We start from the raw sequence: 22180 nt of genomic DNA, 5'->3' as shown, positions 1-22180 counted from the left end.
AAACCTTAGTTGATTCTTGAAAGCAGTGTTGACGACAATAGGGGGAGAAAAAGAAAATGTTTCCGGTGGACCAGTCTATTTGCGGGTTGTGTGCCCAAAGCCAGGGCATACCCAGTATGATAGGGAAAAGGGGAGATTCAATAATGTCCAGGCAGAGTTGTTCCTGATGGTTACCGGAAATAGTAGCAGTCAAAGGACATGTCTCTTGTGTCACTGGTCCTGATTTGATAGCTGACCCATCAGCAAGGTGTACAGACAACCCTTTCGCCCTGGGCCGTAAGGGCACTTGGAACTTTTGGGCAAACGATAAGTCCATAAATCCACTGCACGCTCCAGAATCAACTATTGCGGGGACTTGAATGTTCCCTCCGGGTAGCTGAAGAGAGACGGGAACAGCCAGGTGAGTAGCATTACTAGGCACAGCAGGTAAAACAGGAGAAGATACAGAAGAATGCTTACGGAATTTGGCAGGACAGGATCTCACGTAATGTCCGGGTTCTCCACAGTAAAGACACAGATTGTTGAGCTGCCGGCGTTGTCGTTCCTCGGTGGTGAGCGTTGGTCTAAGTAAGCCCAGTTGCATGGGTTCAGGCGTGTCAGCAGCAGGATGTGCAGGGGGATTAGGTACACGGGGTAACATCCAGACTGGTCGGGACGGCCCGGCAGTGCGTTCTGTTCTCCGTTCTCTCAAGCGTCTGTCTATCTGGATGGAGAGGTTGATAAGGGCTTCAAGAGTTGCTGGAACACCCACCCGGGCCAATTCATCCTTTAGAGGTTCAGAGAGTCCCATGCGAAACTGGTATCGCAGAGCGGCATCGTTCCAGGTAGTATCGGAACTCCAGCGCCGAAATTCAGACGCATAGTCCTCTGCCGCTCTGCGGCCTTGCTGAAGAGAATATAAAGCTGCTTCCGCTGTGGCCGCCTGTTGAGGATCCTCATAGAGCAAACCCATGGCTTGAAAAAATGTATTCCTTTTGCTCCAAAAGGCGGTGGGCCCAAGCCTGGGGCTCACCCAGTAGAAGGGAGATAACAAAACCCACCTTAGTGGATTCTAGAGAGAAAGTTCTGGGTTGAAGTGCAAAAAACAATTCACAGGCATTGCGAAAAGCTCTATACTTGCTGCGATTTCCCGAAAACCTCTCCGGAGTTGGGACCTTGGGTTCAGGGGGTAACATAACCACTGATGGCGCAGAAGAAGTTCCCGACACGGTAGGGCCTGTGGTAGATAAGACCTGGACACGCTCTTCCAATCGAGAATAGCCTTCTTGTAGAGATTTAACAGCCTGGGTAAGTCCAGCAAGATGACGGCATAAATCATCCATGGCCGAATCTCCCTGCGTGGGCTCAGACATGGCTGCCTGATACTGTCACGTACCTTTAAGCAGAGCCCGGAGTGCAGGGAGTGGCCTCTCGTAGACCTCTGACTCGAGAGACCCTGGTAGTGGTGACAGGGGCTCAGGAGCACAGAGGGGCACAAGTGCCTGACTGGATAGCAGGTGGTAGTGGCAGAAGACTGTTGAAGGAGGAGGTGTATTGTAGTCCAGTGTCTGAATGCAGGCAAAGGTGAGATAAGTTCCAGCAGACAGCAGAAGGGTTCCGGTAGTCCAGCAACGGCATACAAGTGATTACAGGAGGTGACAAACAACGGAGGGGTATTGTAGTCCAACAACGGATGCAGGTGTAATGGATAAGCGGAAGCGGAAGAGTCCAGTAGTCTGCGGCCAGAGGTAGAAGGCTACAAACGCAGAAGGAGTACAGCCAGATATTGCGGAGGACTGGGAGGTGTCCTGTAGTACAACAGCAAGCAACTTACAGTTGACGGATGGTGTAACAGTCCAGGTCAGGCACAGGCGGGCAGATCAGGTACAGAAACGGAATCCAGAAGAGTAGTCGGGTACAAGCCAAAGTCGGGGGGCAGGCAGCAAACAGCAGAGTCGGGAACAAGCCGGGTTCGATACGGATCAGGGTACAGGTACAGATACAGGTACAGGTTCAGGTTCAGATTCAAATACGGATCACCAGGACGCACAGGAACGCTGTTGATCAGGCAGCAAGGCAGTGAGGCATGGATCCAGTTTAAATAGCGCTATTGGCGCCAATTTGCGTCAAACGGCCGCGCGCGCACCCGCGTGCGCGCTCCTGCGCGCACGCGCACGTGCACGCGCACGCGCGCACCGCCGATCGCGGTAACGCTCCTGGAACTGGGCAAGAGATCTTCTGCGACTTTCGCCGCTCGGACGTCCGTGAGGAGGATCTTCCTGACACCTAGGCAGTTTACAAGCATGTCAAGTTCCTCCTTGCCAGTAAGGATGAGATCAGCAACTGCAGCTTTGAAGGTTGATTTCTAGGATCTGTAGTTCTCTGGACAGTTGTTGAACCTTGAGAGATTGATATTATCAAGGTCACAAAGTATCATATACCTAGCCGATGTACAAAGTAGAAGTACTACCAGAAGGAACGCATCCACTGCTTGAGCAATAGTCCAGCCCTGCTGCTGCTATTAATGCTCAGTCTAATGCAAAACTAAATGTGTCAAAAGGAATGCCTGTGTCACCAAACCTCTTTCGTGCCTCTCTTGCTCTTGTGTCCCTCCGCAGCTTGTAGCAGTAACACTAGTGCTTTTTAAAACACTCTTTCCCACGCTGGGCGTTGGAGGACGCCAACACTGCACTAAGCCCCATGCCGTCGCCCCTCCTCTCTTTCAAAAAGAGTTTTCCCACGCAAGCGCGGGCCTCTGATCCTATGGGATCTTACAGAGAGGGGAGAAATGGCGAGGAGAGCCTGGAAGTCGCTGAGTAGTGCGGGGCGCCGTTAGTTTTTTTTTTTAGTGCTTCTACCTTGTGAAGAGGGGTAGCAAATAGCACAGGTGAGGGTCGTCTGGTGGGGTGGAACCCCCCCCCAGACTTACTGGAGATCTGCTATTGGCTGGAGGAAATGGAAGCTGCTGCTGGGGACACATCGCAAGCTCTCTGAGGAAGCGTGAGAAGGTATGTGCTCTATACAGCCGCCAGTGGTGACACATAAGCATGAACAACATTTACTAACTTAAAGGAGACATTCATAAGAAAATTAGAAAATTTCTTAGAGAACTCCACTTACCTTTCCCGCTGCAGGGTTTTCTGTGATAAAACCAACAGACCCAATCCTCACCCTTCACGCTGGGTTCCGTCAAACCTTCAGGATCCTTGAGGAAACCCACAACCCTGGAATAGCATCACCTCCAGTAAAACGTTATGGCCTTACTACCAAAAGTACTGGATCCTGGGGTCCAGCTCTCTAAAAAGAGAAGTGTTTACAGGCAAGACCTTGTTTCTTCGGACACGAGGCCTGGGTACCATTCAATTCGGCCAAAAAGACACTTTGAATGGTTCCGGCTGTATGGCTAGCCCCAGCAAAGATTGCTCCAGTGGAGCTCAGCACAGCACATCTTTACTCGTGACCCACACCTTAGACACTGGAGAAAAAACTGAGGTACTGCCAGTAGTGGGAGGGGTTTTATAGGGAGTACTTAAGATGCTGGCACCTGCACCCGAAGCTGATTGAAGAATCAGCTCGGGTGAGGACATCGCTGGATCTTGGACAGATAAGAGTCCTTATATAAAAAGTCAGCAGCTACAGTATTTGTAGCTGCTTGCTTTGAATTTTTTGGAGGCGAGCCTGGAGCTCCACTTTCAGAAGGCTTTATATTTTGCAGATAGCTGCTGATAGCATTCATAAGTGGCAGATAGGTGATCTACAGAGTCTCTAAGTTCTGTTGCACCATTGCTTATTTATTTATTAAAATGCTAAACCTACGCAGTCTTACCCGAAAGCCTCGATGAGCAAAACAAAAGACATTGACATTAAAAGACCTCAAGAGAACCAACATACCAGCATGGCAACATACAAATTAAAAGCCAAGGAGTCTGCCTACCACAACTCAATTAAAATGAGGTGACTTCAAACGCTTGTACAAAAAGTACGGTTTTCAATTTCCTTCAGAATTTCAAAAAGTAATTCTCAAGTCTCAGTTTCAGAGGCAAGGAGTTCCAAAACTCAGCTCCTCGTACTACAATCATTCTCCCTCCACACGTTTTCTTTTTCAATTTTGGAATCTTCAGTAAGGCCAAGTTCGCCGATCTCAAGGATCGAGTAGGCACATACTTGACAAATTTTTCTTTCAGATACTCTGGGCCACGTCCATGCAATGCCTTATGGACAAGACATCCCGTTTTGAACAGAACCCGTTCTTTCACAGGCAGCCAATGCAGGGCTCTAAGGGATGGAGTGATGTGGTCACGACGACCAACACCTGTCAGTAACCTTGCTGCGGCATTCTGAATCACCTGGAGCTTGTAGTTGGTACAAGCAGGCAGACCCAGATACAGGGCATTACAGTAGTCCAGTCCACTACTGATAATGGCATCGACCATGGCGATCTTGTCAGAGTCTGCGATATAGCGAAAAGTCGACCTCGGGAGTCTCAGGTAGAAGTGCCATGAACTCACCACCTGATTTAGCTGAGGATGCAAGTTCAACCTAGAGTCAAAGCTGACGCCCAGGTCCCTGACCTGAGTGGCCAGAATTGGAAAAGGTTTGAAAGATTCTGGCCAGGACGGGTTGGAATACACCTGGTACATTCAGTTTTGGTGCTACTTCATTTTAGATAATTGGCACCCTCTGACATAATGCTTGAGAACTCACCTCTCATTGTTTCATCATTTTCTTTGTGCTTTTGAGTTAGATTTATGATGCACCTGGGTTTTAGACTCTGCTCTGCAATATCTGTACAATCTGCTCCCAATAAGGCTGTGTGATCAGAAGCATGGTGTACTTGCTTTGATTCAGCAACAGAAGAGCCTTGTCTAGACATTTTGTGGTTGTTGTTAAAAATGGGTACTATCTCTTTAGGAAGATGAACAGCAATTTAGACAGCCAGGGTAATGCAGAGAAAAAGTCTTAAACACTCTTAAACAGAAGAAATGCAGGAAGCTTGTGTGACCATGTACTCTCACACGATGGAGGATGTAATTAAGCTTGATTTCTGATTAGGCATATACACATACAGAAGACTGTGGCAATACAATAAAATGCTGTGGACTTTTTAGGCACTATTGGCTTTCCTAGCCCCAATATGCGTCTTGTAAGGGAGGAAGGATTACAGAAGCCCACACAGAGTAAAATTAAGTTAAAATAACATGTAATACAAAAATGCTGACAAGGTGGAAGCATATTAAAAAACAATTACCTAAGAACAACATGGGCTATAAAAATAGATTTAATTGCATTTCCCATATACTGCGGAGGCAGCAAGGGGAACCTTTGCTGACAGATCACAGAAGGAACCTCAATTAACCACTCCCCTCCATTTACAACAGGAGGGCTGACAGAACCCACAGTCCCTTGTGTCTAAGGTCTGCCATTGCTTTCAATGCAACTGTCCCTTCTAAGGGTACTCACAACTAAAGCTGCGTACACACGATCAAACAATCCGGTGGAAAAGTCCACCGGACAATCCGCCCGTGTGTGGGCTGCGGCTGACTTTTTTACCCAAAAGTCCGGCGGACTAAGAAAGTAGTTTTGCACATCAATCTGTCCACATTTCGGCGGACAATACGGCCGTGTGTGTGCTAGTCCGGCGGACAATACGGCCGTGTGTGTGCTAGTTAGGCTTGTGCAATTCGTTTCGTAACGAATCGAAATTCGGACGAATTTTGCATCTTAAAAAAATAACGAATTACAATGAATACGAAAGAAATATAACGAATGAATTCGACATGATTCGGTAATTCTTTAAAGATCTAATGAAACAAAAGGTCAGCTCAAAGTAAATCTTATAGTCCAATCAGCTAATAATTTTTTTGCTGGAGGATGGATTACTGGCAAAGTGCATTCCTGAGAACTGAGTTAGAAGGGTGTTGTATTGTATTTGAGCCGAAGTACTAAATGATTTCAACATGATTCGAAATGATTTCAACCGCATTCAAAATGATTTCAACATGATTCGACATTATTTCAACCGCATTCTAAATGATTTCAACATGATTCGACATTATTTCAACCGCATTCAAAATGATTTCAACATTATTTGACATTATTTCAACCGCATTCGAAAATATTTTGTGACCCGACTTTAGGGCCATGTATCTCAGGGTCACTTGGTGCTAGAAAAAATTTGGATATGTTGTAGTGCTAGTACTATTGTGTTTGCATACCAAATTTAAAGTTTCTAGCACCAAGTGATCCCGAGATACGTGGGCCCAAATTCGGGTCACAAAATGTCAAGCACTTTTCTGCAGCAGAGAATGACATTTTGCGACCCGATTTTGGGGCCACATATCTCGGGGTCACTTATAGCTAGTAACAATAGTATTAGCACTACAACATATCCAAATTTGGAGTTTCTAGCACCAAGTGACCCCAAGATACATGGCCCTAAAGTCGGGTCGCAAAATATTTTCGAATGCGGTTGAAATAATGTCGATTCATGTTGAAATCATTTCGAATGCGGTTGAAATAATGTCGAATCATGTTGAAATCATTTCGAATGCGGTTGAAATAATGTCGAATCAGGTTGAAATCATTTCGAATCATGTTGAAATAATTTCGAATCATGTTGAAATCATTTCGAATCCGGTAGAAATATTTTCGAATTTGGTTGAAATATTTTCGAATGTGGCCGATTTTTCGAATTCGGTAGAAAACTAAACTAAATCCAAAAACGAATTTAAGGAAGTTAACGAATATAACTAAACTAAATTAATGAATTAACGAATTAAAACGAAACGAAACTAAACAAATTTTTTCCTTTTGTACATGTCTAGTGCTAGTCCGCCGTACTTTTGAAATGAACGGACTTTTCCCTCCCGGAGAAAAGTCTGCTTATTTTGAGCGTGGCTCCAGGTAGCCGGGACCAGCGAATTTTACACCTCCAAATTTTCTTCCCCTCTCATTGTGTAATGAAAGTCTGTTCATCTTCCTGGTACAATGAGGCAATCACACTGCCCCCCCCCCCCTCACTTTCTCCTGTTTGTTTGCTTTCCCCTCACATGTATCTTTACTGCTCACATCCTGCAGCCTCCTGTGTCAGATCTGACCATTCCCATCACTGACTGTCTCCCAGATTACTTTTTATCTCTTCCAACTGTTCAGCAGCTCAGCACATTCCCTGCACTCATTAAAGGTGGCCATAGTAGGAATGAAATTAAAAAGGAATCATCTATTCTACGGCCACCTTAAATGACTGCAGAGAATGTACTGAGCTGCTGAACAGTTGGAAGAGATAAAAAGTAATCTTGGATGGAAAGGGTGCCAGGTAGGCTTGTGCAATTCGTTTCGTAACGAATCTAAATTCGGCCGAATTTTGCATCTTTCAGACATTCGGATGCATCCGAATGTCCGAATAAAAAAATAACGAATAACAACGAATACGAAAGAAATATAACGAATGAATTCGAATGAATTCAAATGAATTTGGTAATTCTTTAAAGATCCAATGAAACAAAAGGTCAGCTTAAAGTAAATCTTATAGTCCAATCAGCTAATTAATTTTGTGTCAGAGGTTGGATTACTGGCAAAGTGCATTCCTGAGAACTGAGTTAGAAGGGTGTTGTATTGTATTTGAGCCGAGGAGAAGAGACGTTGTCATTGTGTGTGTTAAAAGATTCAATTAACAAACGACTTTCCAAACTACGAATCAATGCATCCGAATGTCCGAATAAAAAAAATAACGAATAACAACGAATACGAAAGAAATATAACGAATGAATTCGAATGAATTCAAATGAATTTGGTAATTCTTTAAAGATCTAATGAAACAAAAGGTCAGCTCAAAGTAAATCTTATAGTCCAATCAGCTAATTAATTTTGTGTCAGAGGTTGGATTACTGGCAAAGTGCATTCCTGAGAACTGAGTTAGAAGGGTGTTGTATTGTATTTGAGCCAAGGAGAAGAGACATTGTCATTGTGTGTGTTAAAAGATTCAATAAACAAACGACTTTCCAAACTACGAATCACTACGAATGTCTATACATACATAAATTTTGAATTTCAACGAATACGAACGAATGAATTCGACACTCTACGAATAATAACGAATTATCCGAAAACGTATTAACGTAACATAACGAATATAACAGAACGAAATTATGTATTTTACGAATGACAACGAACCGAAACTAAACGAAATTTTCCATTGTGCACAAGTCTAGTGCCAGGCAGGCAGTCAGTGTGTGAACCCTTAGAGCTGGTTCACACAGGGGTAACACAACTTTCAGCATGACTTTTGGAGGCAACTTGGACACGACTTGAGTATGAATAACAGCGCGACTTGGAGCGATGTACAACACGACTTTGTCACCCCAGGCCAGGCGACTTTGGCCGTGGCCAATCAGAGAATAATCAGCTCTCGAGGGAGAACTCCACGCCAAATTTTAAATAAAAAACCGGCATGGGTTCCCCCTCCAAGAGCATACCAGGTCCCCCCAAAATCCATACCAGACCCTTATCTGAGCACGCAGCCCGGCCGGTCAGCCCGGCCCCCCCCTGAACCATACCAGGCCACATGCCCTCAACATGGGGGGTGGGTGCTTTGGGGAAGACCCCAAAGCACCTTGTCCCCATCTTGATGAGGACAAGGGCCTCTTCCCGACAGCCCTGGCCGTTGGTTGTCGGGGTCTACAGGCGGGGGGCTTATCGGAATCCAGGAGCCCCCTTTAATAAGGGGGCCCCCAGATCCTGGCCCCCCACCCTATATGAATGAGTATGGGGTACATTGTACCCCTACCCATTCACCTGGGGAAAAAGAGTCAATAAAAAAAAACACACTACACAGGTTTTTAAAGTAATTTATTAGACCGGGGGTCTTCTTCCGACTTCGGGGTCTCTTCCGACTCCTTTGTGCTCTCTGGCCTCTTCTCCCGCTCTCTTTGGGGTTTTCTTCCACTCTCTGGCCTCTTCTCCAGCTCCCCGATTCTTCTTCCAGCTCTTTTACTAGTGGAGGAGCCCGGTCTCCTCCGTCCTTTTTCCCTCTTCTTTCTTCTTCCGATGTTGACACAACGCTCTCTCCCGCTGTAATGGCTTGCGCGACGACTTATATAGACATGGGGCGTGGTCACCAGGTGATGTCACACGGTGACCCCACCCCTTATGACGTCACAGTCCCAGCATGCCCCGGCACTTGCCGTCATAAGGGGCGGGGTCACTGTGTGACCACGCCCCATGCCTATATAAGTCGTTGCGCACGTCGCGCAACCCATTACAGCAGGAGAGAGCATCGTGTCAACATCGAAAAAAGAAAGAAGAGTAAAAGAGCTGAAAGAAGATAGCGGAGGAGCCCGTAAGAAGAACCGGAGAGCAGGAGAAGAGGCCGGAGAGTGGGAGAAGACACCCGGTGTCTAATAAATGACTTTAAAAATCTGTGTAGTGTGTTTTTTTATTGGCTCTTTTTCCCCAGGTGAATGGGTAGGGGTATGATGTACCCCATACTCATTCACATAGGGTGGGGGGCTGGGATCTTGGTTCCCCCTTATTAAAGGGGGCTCCCGGATTCCGATAAGCCCCCCCGCCCGCAGACTCCATCAAACAATGGCCAGGGTTGTCGGGAAGAGGCCCTTGTCCTCATCAACATGGAGACAAGGTGCTTTGGGGTGGGGGGCCGCAGAGCGCTCCCTTTCCCCAAAGCACCCACATGTTGAGGGCATGCGACCTGGTACGGCTCAGGAGGGGGGAGCTCGCTCGTCCTCACCCCCTTTCCTGACTGGCTGGGCTACGTGCTCTGATAAGGGTCTGGTATGTTTACGTTTCCCTTAAAATCCATACCAGACCGAAGGGCCTGGTATGCTCATGGAGGGGGAACCCATGCCAGTTTTTTATTTAAAATTTGGCGTGGAGTTCCCCCTCGAGAGCTGATTATTCTGTGAGATAGGCGACATTGTTACTTCAATATAAATGGAGATCTGACTTGGAGGCGATTTCCATTGAAATCAATGGGTAAAAGTCGCCTAGAAGTCGGATTGAAGTAGTACAGGAACCTTTTTTAAAGTCGGAGCCACTGCTGTCGTGTACATTAAGACGGCTCCATTAACTAACATTTATTTTCTCTTGCGGCGACTTGGGGCGACCTGAAGTTGGATCCCGAGTTGCCCTTGTGTGAACCGGCTCTTAGAGAAGAATGTCCAGATCTGAGACCACACTTGTAAAGAAGAACTCAGTATAGGGATGGTGAGAACCCGTCATAATGGGCACAGCAGCCAGCAGGTGTACAGATCTGGGTACTAAGCACAGGGATGGTGGGAACCATTCATAATGCACACAGCAGGTGTACAGACCTGGGAACTCAGCACAGGGATAGTGGGAACCCCTCATAATGCACACAGCAGGTGTACAGACCCAGGTACTCAGCACAGGGATGGTGGTAATCCCTCATAATGGGAACAGCAGCCAGCAGGTGTACAGACCCAGGAAAGAAGCACACGCTTGGTGGGAGCCCCTCATAATGGGCACAGTGAGGCTGCATTGACGGGCACAGTAAGGCTGCATTTGACGGACACAGTGAGGCTTCAGTTGATGGGCATAATGAGGCTGCATTTGATGGGCACAGTAAGGCTGCAATTGATGGGCACAGTGAGGCTACAATTGATGGGCACAGTGAGGCTGCAATTGTAGGGCACAGTGAAGGTGCAATTGATGGGCACAGTGAGGCTGCATTTGATTGGCACAGTGAGGCTGCAATTGATGCTCAGTTAGGATGGATATGATGTACACAGTGAGACTGCATTTGATGGCCACAGTAAGGCTGCAAGGGATGGGCAAGGTGAGGCTGCATATGATGGGCACAGTGAGGCTGAAATTGATTGACACAGTGAGGCTACAATTGATGGGCACAGTGAGGCTGCAAATGTTGTGCACAGTGAGGCTGCGTTTGATGGGCACAGTGAGGCTGCAATTAATGGGCACAGTGAGGCTGTATTTGATGGGCAAAGTGAGGCTGAAATTGATTGGGTACAGTGAGGGTGCATATGATGGGCACAGTGAAGCTAAAATTGATGGGTACAGTGAGGCTGCAATTGATGGGCACATTGTGGCTGCATTTGATGGGAACACTAAGGCTGCATTTGATGGGCACAGTGGGGCTGCAATTGATGGGCACCTTTAGGCTGCATTTGATGGGCATAGTAAGGCTGCATTTGATGGGCACAGTAAGGCTGCATTTGATGGGCACAGTGAGGCTGCAATTGATGGGCACAATGAGGCTGCAATTGATGGCACAGTGAGGCTGAATATGATGGGCACAGTGAGGCTGAAATTGATTGGCACATTGAGGCTGCAATTGATGTGCACCGTGAGGCTACATTTGATGGGCACAGGGAGGCTGCATTTGATGGGCACAGTGGGGCTGCATTTGATGGGTACAGTGAGGCTGCAATTGATGGGCACAATGAGGCTGCAATTGATGGGCACAGTGAGGCTGAATATGATGGGCACAGTGAGGCTGAAATTGATTGGCACATTGAGGCTGCAATTGATGTGCACCGTGAGGCTACATTTGATGGGCATGGGGAGGCTGCATTTGATGGGCACAGTGAGGCTGCATTGATGGGTACAGTGAGGCTGCAATTGATGGGCACAGTGTGGCTGCATTTGATGGGAATACTAAGGCTGCATTTGATGGGCACAGTGGGGCTGCAATTGATGGGCACAGTGAGGCTGCATATGATGGGCACAGTTTTATCTAGCAGTAATGATATTTAACCCCTTGCCGCCGAGCGTACGCAGATGGGCGTACTCGGCTTCCGGGGGTGTACCGGGATGATGCCCGTACCGTTTTTCTGAGCGACCAATTGGCTTTCCAGCCATAACAATCGATGCGGCTAAAAGCCGCTCGGCTGTTATGCCGGAGGAGCGGGAGGGGACGTCCCCCCTCCCGCCGCCGCTCTTACCGGTGCTCCCGCTCAATCAGGAGCACCGATCTCACATCCGCCACTTCCAGCGGATAGGGAGGGACTGGAATGATGCCGTAAGCGGCGTCATTCTAGTCTCCTAATTGTAAACACGGAAGCGACGTCATGACATCACTTTCCGTTTACTCGGCTGCCAATGGCGCCGGATTAAAAAATATATACAGTATTCAGAATCGCAGTTTTCGGGGATCTGAATACTTTGAAGTGTAAAGGAGGGATTGGAGGTCTTTTAGACCCCCGATCCCTCCATAAAGAGTACCTGTCAAAACCTATTACTGTCACAAGGGATGTTTACATTCCTTGTGACAGCAATAAAAGTGATCAAATTATTATTATTTTTTTTAAAAACAATTTATTAATTTAAAAATTAATAAAATAAATACGATTTTTTTTAAAGCGCCCGTCCCCCCCCCCCCCGTCGCCGCGAGCTAGCACAGCAAAGAAAACGCGAACGGAAGTCGCGCTCGCATATGTAAACGGTGTTCAAATCACACATGTGAGGTATCGCCGCGATCGTCAGAGTGAGAGCAATAATTCTAGCACTAGACCTCCTCTCTAACTCTAACCTGGTAACCGGAAACATTTTTTAAAGCGTCGCCTATTGAGATTTTTAGGTACCGTAGTTTGTCGTCATTCCACGAGTGCGTGCAATTATAAAGTGTGACATGTTTGGTATCTATTTACTCGGCGTAACATTATCTTTCACATTATGCAAAAAAATTGGGCTAATTTTATTGTTTAGTTTTTTTTTTGATTCATGAAAGTGTCACTTTTCCCAAAAAGTTGCATTAAAAACACCGATGCGCAAATACCGCGTGACATAAAATATTGCAACAATCGCCGTTTTATTCTCTAGTCTCTGATAAAAAAATATATATAATGTTTGGGGGTTCTAAGAAATTTTCTAGCAAAAAATATGGATTTTAGCTTGTAAACACCAAATGTCAAAAATAGGCTTAGTCATGAAAGGGATAATCACCTGATAAATGGCTATTTACAGCCGTGCATTACTAACAGTTTAATTTTTCAGTTTGTTTGCGCCACCCAAAATGTTTTGAAAACCAGCCACCACTGCCTTCCACTGTCAGCTAGATCTGAAATTTAAAGAAAACCTTGCCTTTGTTCCTGCTATACCATCTAACAGTACCCATGTCTACAGGCTGTTGTTTAAGCTCTTTGTCACACCCTCTCATGCCACAACTTTCCCCAGCAATCCATATTTAGCATCTGTTAAATCTCTGGGATAAAAATCAACTTTTTATTCAAAAGTGTGTTCAGTTTGCCTAGATACAATCACCTAATTCCTTATTTGCCAATTGGCTGTAATTATTATTTTTTTATACTAGCTGGGGCCAGCCTAAAGTAAACAAATATCATCCAATTGGCGGGAAAAAAACGCATCAAAGAAATGAAAGTAAAAATATGTAAAGTTGATTTTTACACACAGTTTTCACTATGGAACTGGGACATTAAGGGAACCAACAATGAGCTTACAACTACCTCTATGTACAGGTACTGTTAGATGGGATACTGTAGCAACAGCAATGTCATGAATCACTTACTGTATGTGCAAGGAATAATAATGCTTCAGTATAAGGAAGGATACAGGTAAGACAGCACAGCCTAAATAAGTTTAGCAAATGTTTAATTACTATATGGAGTTTTTTTGTTTAATTACGCCTGTCTGCTATAAAAGCATAGCTAAAATAACTTTCATGTTAACTAATTCTTTTTGTTAACTCATGTAATGGAAAATTAAAATATATTTTTCTTTTTGACAATACCTGTTACTGTCTGCTGGGCACTTAACTTTCCAGTCACTTAGATGAGTATCATATTCCACAGAAATAATTCTTAAAGCTGGGGAATCTGCTGCAAGCCAATCCTAATAAACAAAGACATCCTTTCAGACAAACTGTATCCATTAATGTAAAGCAAAAGAGCAGACTCTTGCTTTTAAAACAAGTAAACATTTAAAAATATTTCAATGAGCTTCACTGTAAAAAAATAAAAAGATCTGAGTAATGAACGACTGATCCTCTAAAAGTGCCCAGACATTTTCTCAAAATCACACTGTACAATGTATCCTACATAAGTCTAGATTTCCCAAGCCTTCAAATACACTGTAGTTAGTACAGGTAAACATTTTACGATGAGCTTCACTGCTTTCAATCCAACACATGTTTTGCAGCCTTATCCCAGATCATAACCCCCCTCCTGGCAAAAGAAAGCAGGTGGGAGTGCCCGGAAAAGCCATAGAGAACAATAGGTACCACAACATCTCACCTACCAAACAAAATTAAAAAGGTAAATCTGTCAAAATATTGGACAATTTTAACTAAGCATTAGATAAAAAAATATATAATCAGCTTCATTACAAATTGCAAGTAGTTACAATTAGGAAGTCAAATGAGAATATACAGTTAGGTACATATATATTTGGACACAGGCACAATTTTAGACTTTTTCAGGTATTTACCAAAACATATTAAAGCAATACTTATATAAAGGATATGGGCAATGTGCACACTCCCAGGTTTAATTTGAGGGTATGTACATCCAAATCGGAGGAAGGGTTTAGGAATTACAGCTCTTAAGATTAGTCATCCCCCTTTTTCAAAGAGCCAAAAGTAATTGGACAATTGAATCAAAAGCTGTTTCATGGCCAGGTGTGAGCTACTCCTTCGTTATTTCTTCAGCAATTGAGCAGGTAAAAGGTCTGGAGTTGATTCTAAGTGTGGTATTTGAAGTTGGAATCTATTGTTGTGAACCTACATCATGCGTTGAAAGGGGCTGTCCATGCAAGTGAAACAGTCCATTGTAAGGCTTCAAAAACTAAACAAATCTATCAGAGAGATAGCAGCAACATTAGGAGTGGCAAAATCAACAGTTTGGTACATTCTGAGGAAAGAAGAACTCACTGGTGATCTCAGCAACATAAAAAGGCCTGGACTTCCACGAAAAACAACAGTGGTGGATGATTGCAGGATCCTCCCTATGGTAAAGAAAAACCCGTTCACAACATCCAGACAAGTGAAGGACACTCTCCAGGAGGTGGGTGTATGGTTTTTAAAGTTTACAATCAAGAGAAGACTTCACAAGAGCAAATACAGAGCGTTCACCACAAGGTGCAAACCATTCATAGTCCTGAAGAATAGAAAAGTCAGACTAGTCTTTGCCAAAAAACATCTAAAAAAAGCCAGACCAGTTCTGGAAAAGCATTCTTTGGACAGATGAAACTAAGATTAATCTGTACCAGAATGACAGGAAGAAAAAAGTGTGGAGAAGGCTTGGAACAGCTCATGATCCAAAGCACACAATGTCACCTGTAAAACATGGTGGAGGCAGTGTGATGGCATGGGCATGCATGGCTTACAGAGGCACTGGGTCATTGGTGTTTATAGATGATGTGACAGAAGACAAAAGCAGCTGGGTGAATTCTGCAGTGTTTAGAGATATACTGTCAGCCCGGATTCAGCCAAATGCAGCAAAGTTGATTGGAAGGCACTTCACAGCACAGATGGACAATGATCCAAAACACACTGCAAAAGCATCCCAGGAGCTTTTGAATTAAAAGAAGTGAAATATTCTGCAATGCCCGAGTCAATCACCTGATCTCAATCCAATTGAGCATGCATTCCACTTGCTGAAGGCAAAACTAAAGGCAGAAAGACCCACAAAGAACAATTGAAGCCAGCTGCAGTTAGAGCCTGACAAAGCATCAGAAAGGAGGAAATCCAGTCTTTGGTAATGTCCATTGGTTCCAGACTTCAGGCAGTCATTGACAGTAAAGGATTCTCAACAAAATATTAAAAATGAACATTTTATTTATGATTATATTTATTTGTCCAACTACATTTGAGCCCCTGAAAATAGGGGTACTGTGTATAAAAATGGTTACAGTTCCTAAAATGTGTACTCTATATTTATGTTCAACCCCTTGAAATAAAGCTAAAAGTCTGGATTGTTTCATCTTAATTTTATACTGAGGGGATCGAGGGTGAATACTGCTGTGCAAAATGTAAGCACATTGTTTCCCTGGAAGCCCAGGTTCTGAATCTGGGGAAGCAACTGTCAGCACTGAGAGGGCCCTCCACCCTGAATGAGAGCCAGGAATGTACACAGCAGGTGATGGCAGGGGCCAGCACAGAGGTGGGTGGAGACAAAGAGGTGCAGGCACTACCAGAGAGTAGATGGGTGACAGTCAGGAAGGGTAGAGGGACAAGTGCCAGGGAGGCCGATCCAGGGCTGGAGCATCCCAATAAGTACACTCCATTGAGTGACATTGGTGATCCCAGTCAGGGACCAGCACTGCTGGAGCTGAGGCATTCTCCTAGCTGCCAGGAGAAGAACTCCTCCAGTGAGAATGGGGGGGGGGAGCGAATGAAAAGGAAAGACAGATTCTGGTGGTAGGGGACTCAATTCTTAGGAGGACAGAGAGTACAATCTGTAACAACAACCTGAAGTGCCGAACTGTATGTTGTCTGCCGGGCGCTCGGGTTCGGCACATCACGGATCTGGTGGACAGATTACTGGGAGGGGCTGGGGAAGACCCAGCTGTCATGGTGCACGTTGGCACCAATGACAAAGTCAGAGGCAGATGGAGTGTCCTAAAGAATGATTTTAGGGACTTGGGAGCTAAATTGAGGAAAAGGACCTCCAAGGTAGTATTCTCAGGAATACTACCAGTACATCGAGCCACACCAGAAAGGAAGAGGGAGATTAGGCAAGTAAACAAGTGGCTCAAAAGCTGGTGTAGTAAGGAGGGGTTTGGGTTCCTGGAGGACTGGGATGACTTCTCAGTCGATAACCGGTACTATAGAAGGGACGGACTGCACCTAAATGAGGAGGGTGCAGATCAGCTGGGATTAAGGATGGCCAAAAAGTTAGAGGGGTTAGGGGTTAGGTGTTAGGGTTGCGGTTAGGGTTAGGGTTAGGGTTGGGTTAGGGTTTAGGGTTAGGGGTTAGGGTTAGGGTTGGGGTTTTAGTTAGAGGGGTTTTTAAACTAGGCGATGGGGGGGAGGGTTCAGAGATAGAGATAGTCAGCGTGGAGCATATTCCAGAGGGTAATATTAGGGGCATTAGTGGTAGGGTAACCAAAGCACATAAACCCAAGGTAAATATAGTAGCAAGTCCTAGTTGTAATCTTGGAACACCCAAGAGGATAGTATGTGACCGGTCAAAATATATTAATACATTAAAATGTTTGTTCACCAATGCGAGAAGTCTGCCAACCAAAATCGGCGAGTTGGAAGCTCTGGTGCATCAGGAGAGCTATGATGTAATCGGTATTGCTGAAACTTGGCTTCATTCCTCACATGACTGGGCTATCAATATTCCTGGCTATGCACTCTTTCAGAAAGACAGAGTAAAAAGGAAAGGTGGAGGGGTCTGTCTGTATGTGAGAAGTGATCTCAAAGTGAGTGAGAAGGAGGACCTGGTGGACGGAGAGTGTGATGAGTCTGAGGCATTATGGGTGGAACTGCATACAGATGTGCGGAGTTCAAAGTTAATCATTGGAGTTTGTTATAGACCACCCAATGTTAATGAGGAGGTGGAGACTCAGCTCCTTGCACAGATAGAAAGGGCTGCAAGGGCTGGGACAGTGATAATAATGGGGGATTTTAACTACCCATAAATTGACTGGGGTAATGGCACTGCTGGGACAGTTAAAGGGAAAAAATTTGTAAACCTATTACAGGACAATTTTATGGTCCAGTTTATTGAGGCCCCAACTAGGAATGATGCTCTGTTGGACCTGGTAATCTCAAACCATGCAGAACGTATTACTAATATTCAGATAAAGGAACATCTGGGTAGCAGTGACCATAACATGATTTCATTTGATGTTAACTGTAAGCAAAAATCACATACGGGAAAGATAAAAACACTTAATTTCAAGAGAGTCCTGGAGGGCTGCTCTCCAGGACTTAGACTGGGAGAGAATATTGGCACCAATGGGCACAGAGCAGAAATGGGAATTCTTCAAAAGGATTGTTTGTGATCTCACGACAAAGTATATTCCCATGGGCAATAAGTTTAAAAGGTTAAAAATAAAACTGATGTGGCTCACGGCCAAAGTTAAAAAAGCAATAAGCTATAAAAAAAGAGCTTTTAAAAAATATAAAAATGAAGGAACGCTAGTGTCATTTAAATGTTACAAGGAATATAACAGAATATGTAAAAAGGAAATCAAGGATGCAAAAATTCAAAATGAAAGACAGATTGCAAAAGATAGTAGGGCAAACCCCAAGAAATTCTTCAAATATATTAATAGTAAAAAGGTTAATTCTGAGCATGTAGGCCCTTTACAAAATAATCTGGAGTGGGTGACTGGGGACAAAGAGAAGGCTAACTTATTAAATACTTTCTTCAGCTCTGTGTATACAAAAGAGCATGGGGGAGCTCATATCCATAATGGGGGTGGTACTGATGCAGCCCCAAATCCACAATGGCTCAAAAGTGATATGGTCCAGAAATATTTGGACAGAATAAAGGTGGATAAAGCACCTGGACCTGATGGCATTCACCCACGGATCCTAAAAGAATTGAGCTCTGTAATTTCAAAGCCATTGTATCTAATTTTTAGGGACTCATTAATGACAGGAATAGTACCGCTGGATTGGCGCAGGGCCAATGTGGTGCCTATATTTAAAAAGGGAACAAAGTCTTTACCAAGTAATTATAGACCTGTTAGTTTAACTTCTATAGTTGGGAAGATACTGGAGGGATTAATAAAGGACCACATAGACGAGTTCTTTCAGGAAAAAAATATTTTGAGCAACAGACAGCATGGATTTATGAAAGACAGAAGTTGTCAGACAAACCTGATTTCTTTTTATGAGGTGGTAAGTAAAACCTTGGACAGAGGGGTGACGGTGCACGTGATATATTTGGATTTTGCAAAGGCGTTCGATAAAGTTCCGCACACGGCTCATGTGTAAGGTAAAGTCTACAGGTTTGGAAATATCAGTTTGTAAATGGATAGAAAACTGGCTAAAAGACAGAATTCAGAGAGTCGTGGTTAATGATTCTTACTCTGAATGGTCTAAGGTTATCAGTGGTGTACCCCAAGGTTCAGTGTTGGGACCCTTACTTTTTAATATCTTTATAAATGATATTGGGTCTGGGATCAAAAGTAACATTTCCGTGTTTGCAGATGACACCAAGCTATGCAGTGGAATAACGTCCTTACACGATGTCTCCAATTTACAAGCCGACCTCAATGCTCTGTCTACTTGGGCGACTATGTGGCAGATGAGGTGTTGAGAAATGTAAAGTTATGTACTTGGGGGCTAAGAATATGCATGCATCATACATGCTATGGGGAGTACAACTGGGGGAATCCATAGTGGAGAAGGATCTGGGGGTTTTGGTAGATCATAAGCTCAATAATAGCATGCAATGCCAAGCTGCGGTTTCCAAAGCGAGCAAAGTCCTTTCCTGTATTAAGAGAGGTATGTACTCCAGAGAGAGAGATATCATTTTGCCCCTGTTTAAATCATTAGTAAGACCTCATCTGGAATATGCAGTTCAGTTTTGGGCACCAGTTCTCAAAAAGGATATCGGTGAACTGGAGAAAGTGCAGAGAAGGGCAACCAAACTGATAAGAGGCATGGAGGAGCTCAGCTATGAGGAAAGATTAGAGGAATTGAATTTATTCACTCTTGATAAGAGGAGATTAAGGGGGGATATGATCAACATGTACAAATATATAAGGGGTCCATATAGGGAACTCGGTGTCGAGTTATTCACTTTACAGTGAACAAAGAGGACAAGGGGGCACTCTTTACGTCTAGAGGAAAAGAGATTTCATCTCCAAATACGGAAAGGTTTCTTCACAGTAAGAGCTGTGAAAATGTGTAATAGACTCCCTGCAGAGGTGGTTCTGGCCAGCTCAGTGGATTGCTTTAAGAAAGGCCTGGATTATTTCCTAAGTGTACATAATATAACTGGGTACTAACATTTATAGGTAAAGTTGATCTGGGGAAAATCCGATTGCCTCTCGGGGGATCAGGAAGGAATTTTTTCCCCTGCTTTAGCAAATTGGATCATGCTCTGCTGGGGTTTTTTGCCTTCCTCTGGATCAACTGTGGGTATATGGGCTGGTATGATATTTATTATATATATATATATTTTTTTATTTTTTATTTTTGTGGTTGAACTGGATGGACTTGTGTCTTTTTTCAACCTGACTAACTATGTAACTATGGAATACAGAGCCAAAAGATTGAAAATTGTACCTGTGTCCAAATATTTATAGACCTAACTGTATCTCAACTTGGAGAAAATTCTGCTTATGGCCAGTGTTAGAAACCCAAATAAAATTAAAGGGATTACAGTTTTGTGCTAGTGTGATAGCCAAACAAACCCCTGTGATCTTTGCCCCCTACTTTAAGCTCCAACATATCCTTTTCTATAGGTGACAGTATTTGTCTACACATTTCTAGAACGCACATCAACAGAGTGAGCTTTTGGGAAGCTAATTTATCACAACAAATTTTCTTTACTCTCTGAAACCTAAGTGAAGTTTCTATTCACATTTAATGTGAACCTTACCCAAAAATTGCATTAAACTCTATTTATTAGCTCCCCCTATTTAACATTGCAAAAAAAAAAAAATATAGAGAGAGAGAAATTAGCTCTTAAAAACAAAAGATACTCACTACAGCTTCCGGCTAAGTAGAAGCATGTTTTAGCAAGATTTCAATACCTAGGCTTTCACCGAAATGTTGACAACAAATTGAACTGGCCAGAAGCCAGGGTCTGCAGTATCATTTACATCTCGCATCTAATGTTTCATGTAATTATTTAAGCTTGTAATTTTAAATGTGGAGATGGTTGGGCCAACAAATATTTTTTTTTTCTATTCTTGTAGATTAGCTTCTTTATGAGAAATACTGTAACCACAAAGTTTATGTGCAGATGGAAGAGGAAAATTCAAATGCCACCTTTGGCCAACATTCTGTATAGTCATCTTCCTGGGAAGTGCTCTCATCCAGTGGCTGATCCCGGTCTTGTTGACGCCAAGTTTTGAATGCTGCTCCCAACAAACCATGGACAAACAGGACATCTGCTTTTACTGGCTGACTAAACATAGCATTTTTAAGAAAAAAATAAGAGCATGAAAACGTTATTTTAACAGATTTCTTAACATAATTTGGAACAATTTGACAGCTCTAGAGGTTAACTTACAAAGTTTATCAAAAATATTTGTCACTCTAAGGCACTCCCAGGTGTAAGCAGGGATACTGATATAGCAGTGATGGTGAACCTTGGCACCTTAGATGTTTTGTAACTACATTTCCCATGATGCTCAACTACACTGCAGAGTGCATGAGCATCATGGGAAATGTAGTTCCAAAACATCTGGGGTGCCAAGGTTTACCATCACTGTGAAATAGGCAAGTGAACTTTTTAACCATACACATTAATTAAATATATGCTATTGCTAGGAAGTGGGGGAAATGGTGAGGGGATGATGTTGATAGTTCTGAACATTAAAATCATTTAAAAATGACATAAAGATGTTCTTGTTTTAAAAAAAAAATGACATAAAGACTTATTGATGTGAATAGTCCAAGGTAAAAGTCCATATGTCCTGGGTGGTAACCTCAGGAATAGTGACAATCTGGAGATCAACAATGGAAAGGCAGCAAGCTACGGAGCAGAAGTTACTCTGGTAATGAAAACATAAAGAAGAAAAGAGCAGCACCAATCTGAGTGTAGTAGATGAAAAAGCAGATTTTAATCACAAATAGTTGCACTCACTAGACAGCAGTGGTTTGTGGGCACATCAGGAGTCCAAGGTGGCTTTAGTACAGCGCTGTTCTATCGAGCTCAGCGCCGCCGGGGCTTTCCAGTGTCCCAGGCTTGATGTGGAGGGTGCAGGAGGAAATTGTCAGCTGGACATCACCGGTGTCAGGTGGTTGTCGATGGGCGGTTGCAAGATGATGCACACGTTCGGAGCATGCGTGCTCCTTTCTCAGGCAGTACCGTTGGCTATCTTTTTTTTTTTCACAAGAAGACCGTTGGCTATCTTTAGTGTGGTTATATAGGGCTGACACAGTAGGGAAGGCCAGTGACATCACTAGGCCCGCCCATCAGCCACAATAACCACAACAATGGTGTCAAGGGAAGGGGCTGGACAGATAATAGAGGATATCTCTGAATAGTGGCTTCCCCACTGGGAAGCAAGTTATGGATATAAATATCTATACAAATATCCATACAAGAACAGA

General features: G+C 44.0%; 1 protein-coding gene across 1 annotated transcript in view; it reads right to left on the bottom strand.

The window, feature by feature from the left end:
* The window catches only part of SERAC1 (serine active site containing 1), a 171410-nt gene that overhangs the window by 16525 nt on the left and 132705 nt on the right, over positions 1 to 22180 (bottom strand). The window contains exons 12-13 of the mRNA XM_077486271.1: positions 20891 to 21029; positions 13724 to 13824 (exon numbers count right to left, since the gene is read on the bottom strand). Of these exons, the coding sequence (XP_077342397.1) occupies positions 13724 to 13824; positions 20891 to 21029 (240 nt within the window). The remainder of the gene's footprint in view (positions 1 to 13723; positions 13825 to 20890; positions 21030 to 22180) is intronic.

Source organism: Lithobates pipiens, unplaced genomic scaffold (assembly GCF_037356315.1).
Source record: "Lithobates pipiens isolate NorthernLeopardFrog02 unplaced genomic scaffold, aLitPip1_a1.2 Scaffold_18, whole genome shotgun sequence".
Classification (NCBI taxonomy): domain Eukaryota; kingdom Metazoa; phylum Chordata; class Amphibia; order Anura; family Ranidae; genus Lithobates; species Lithobates pipiens.
This window is presented reverse-complemented; position numbering and strand designations above follow the sequence as displayed.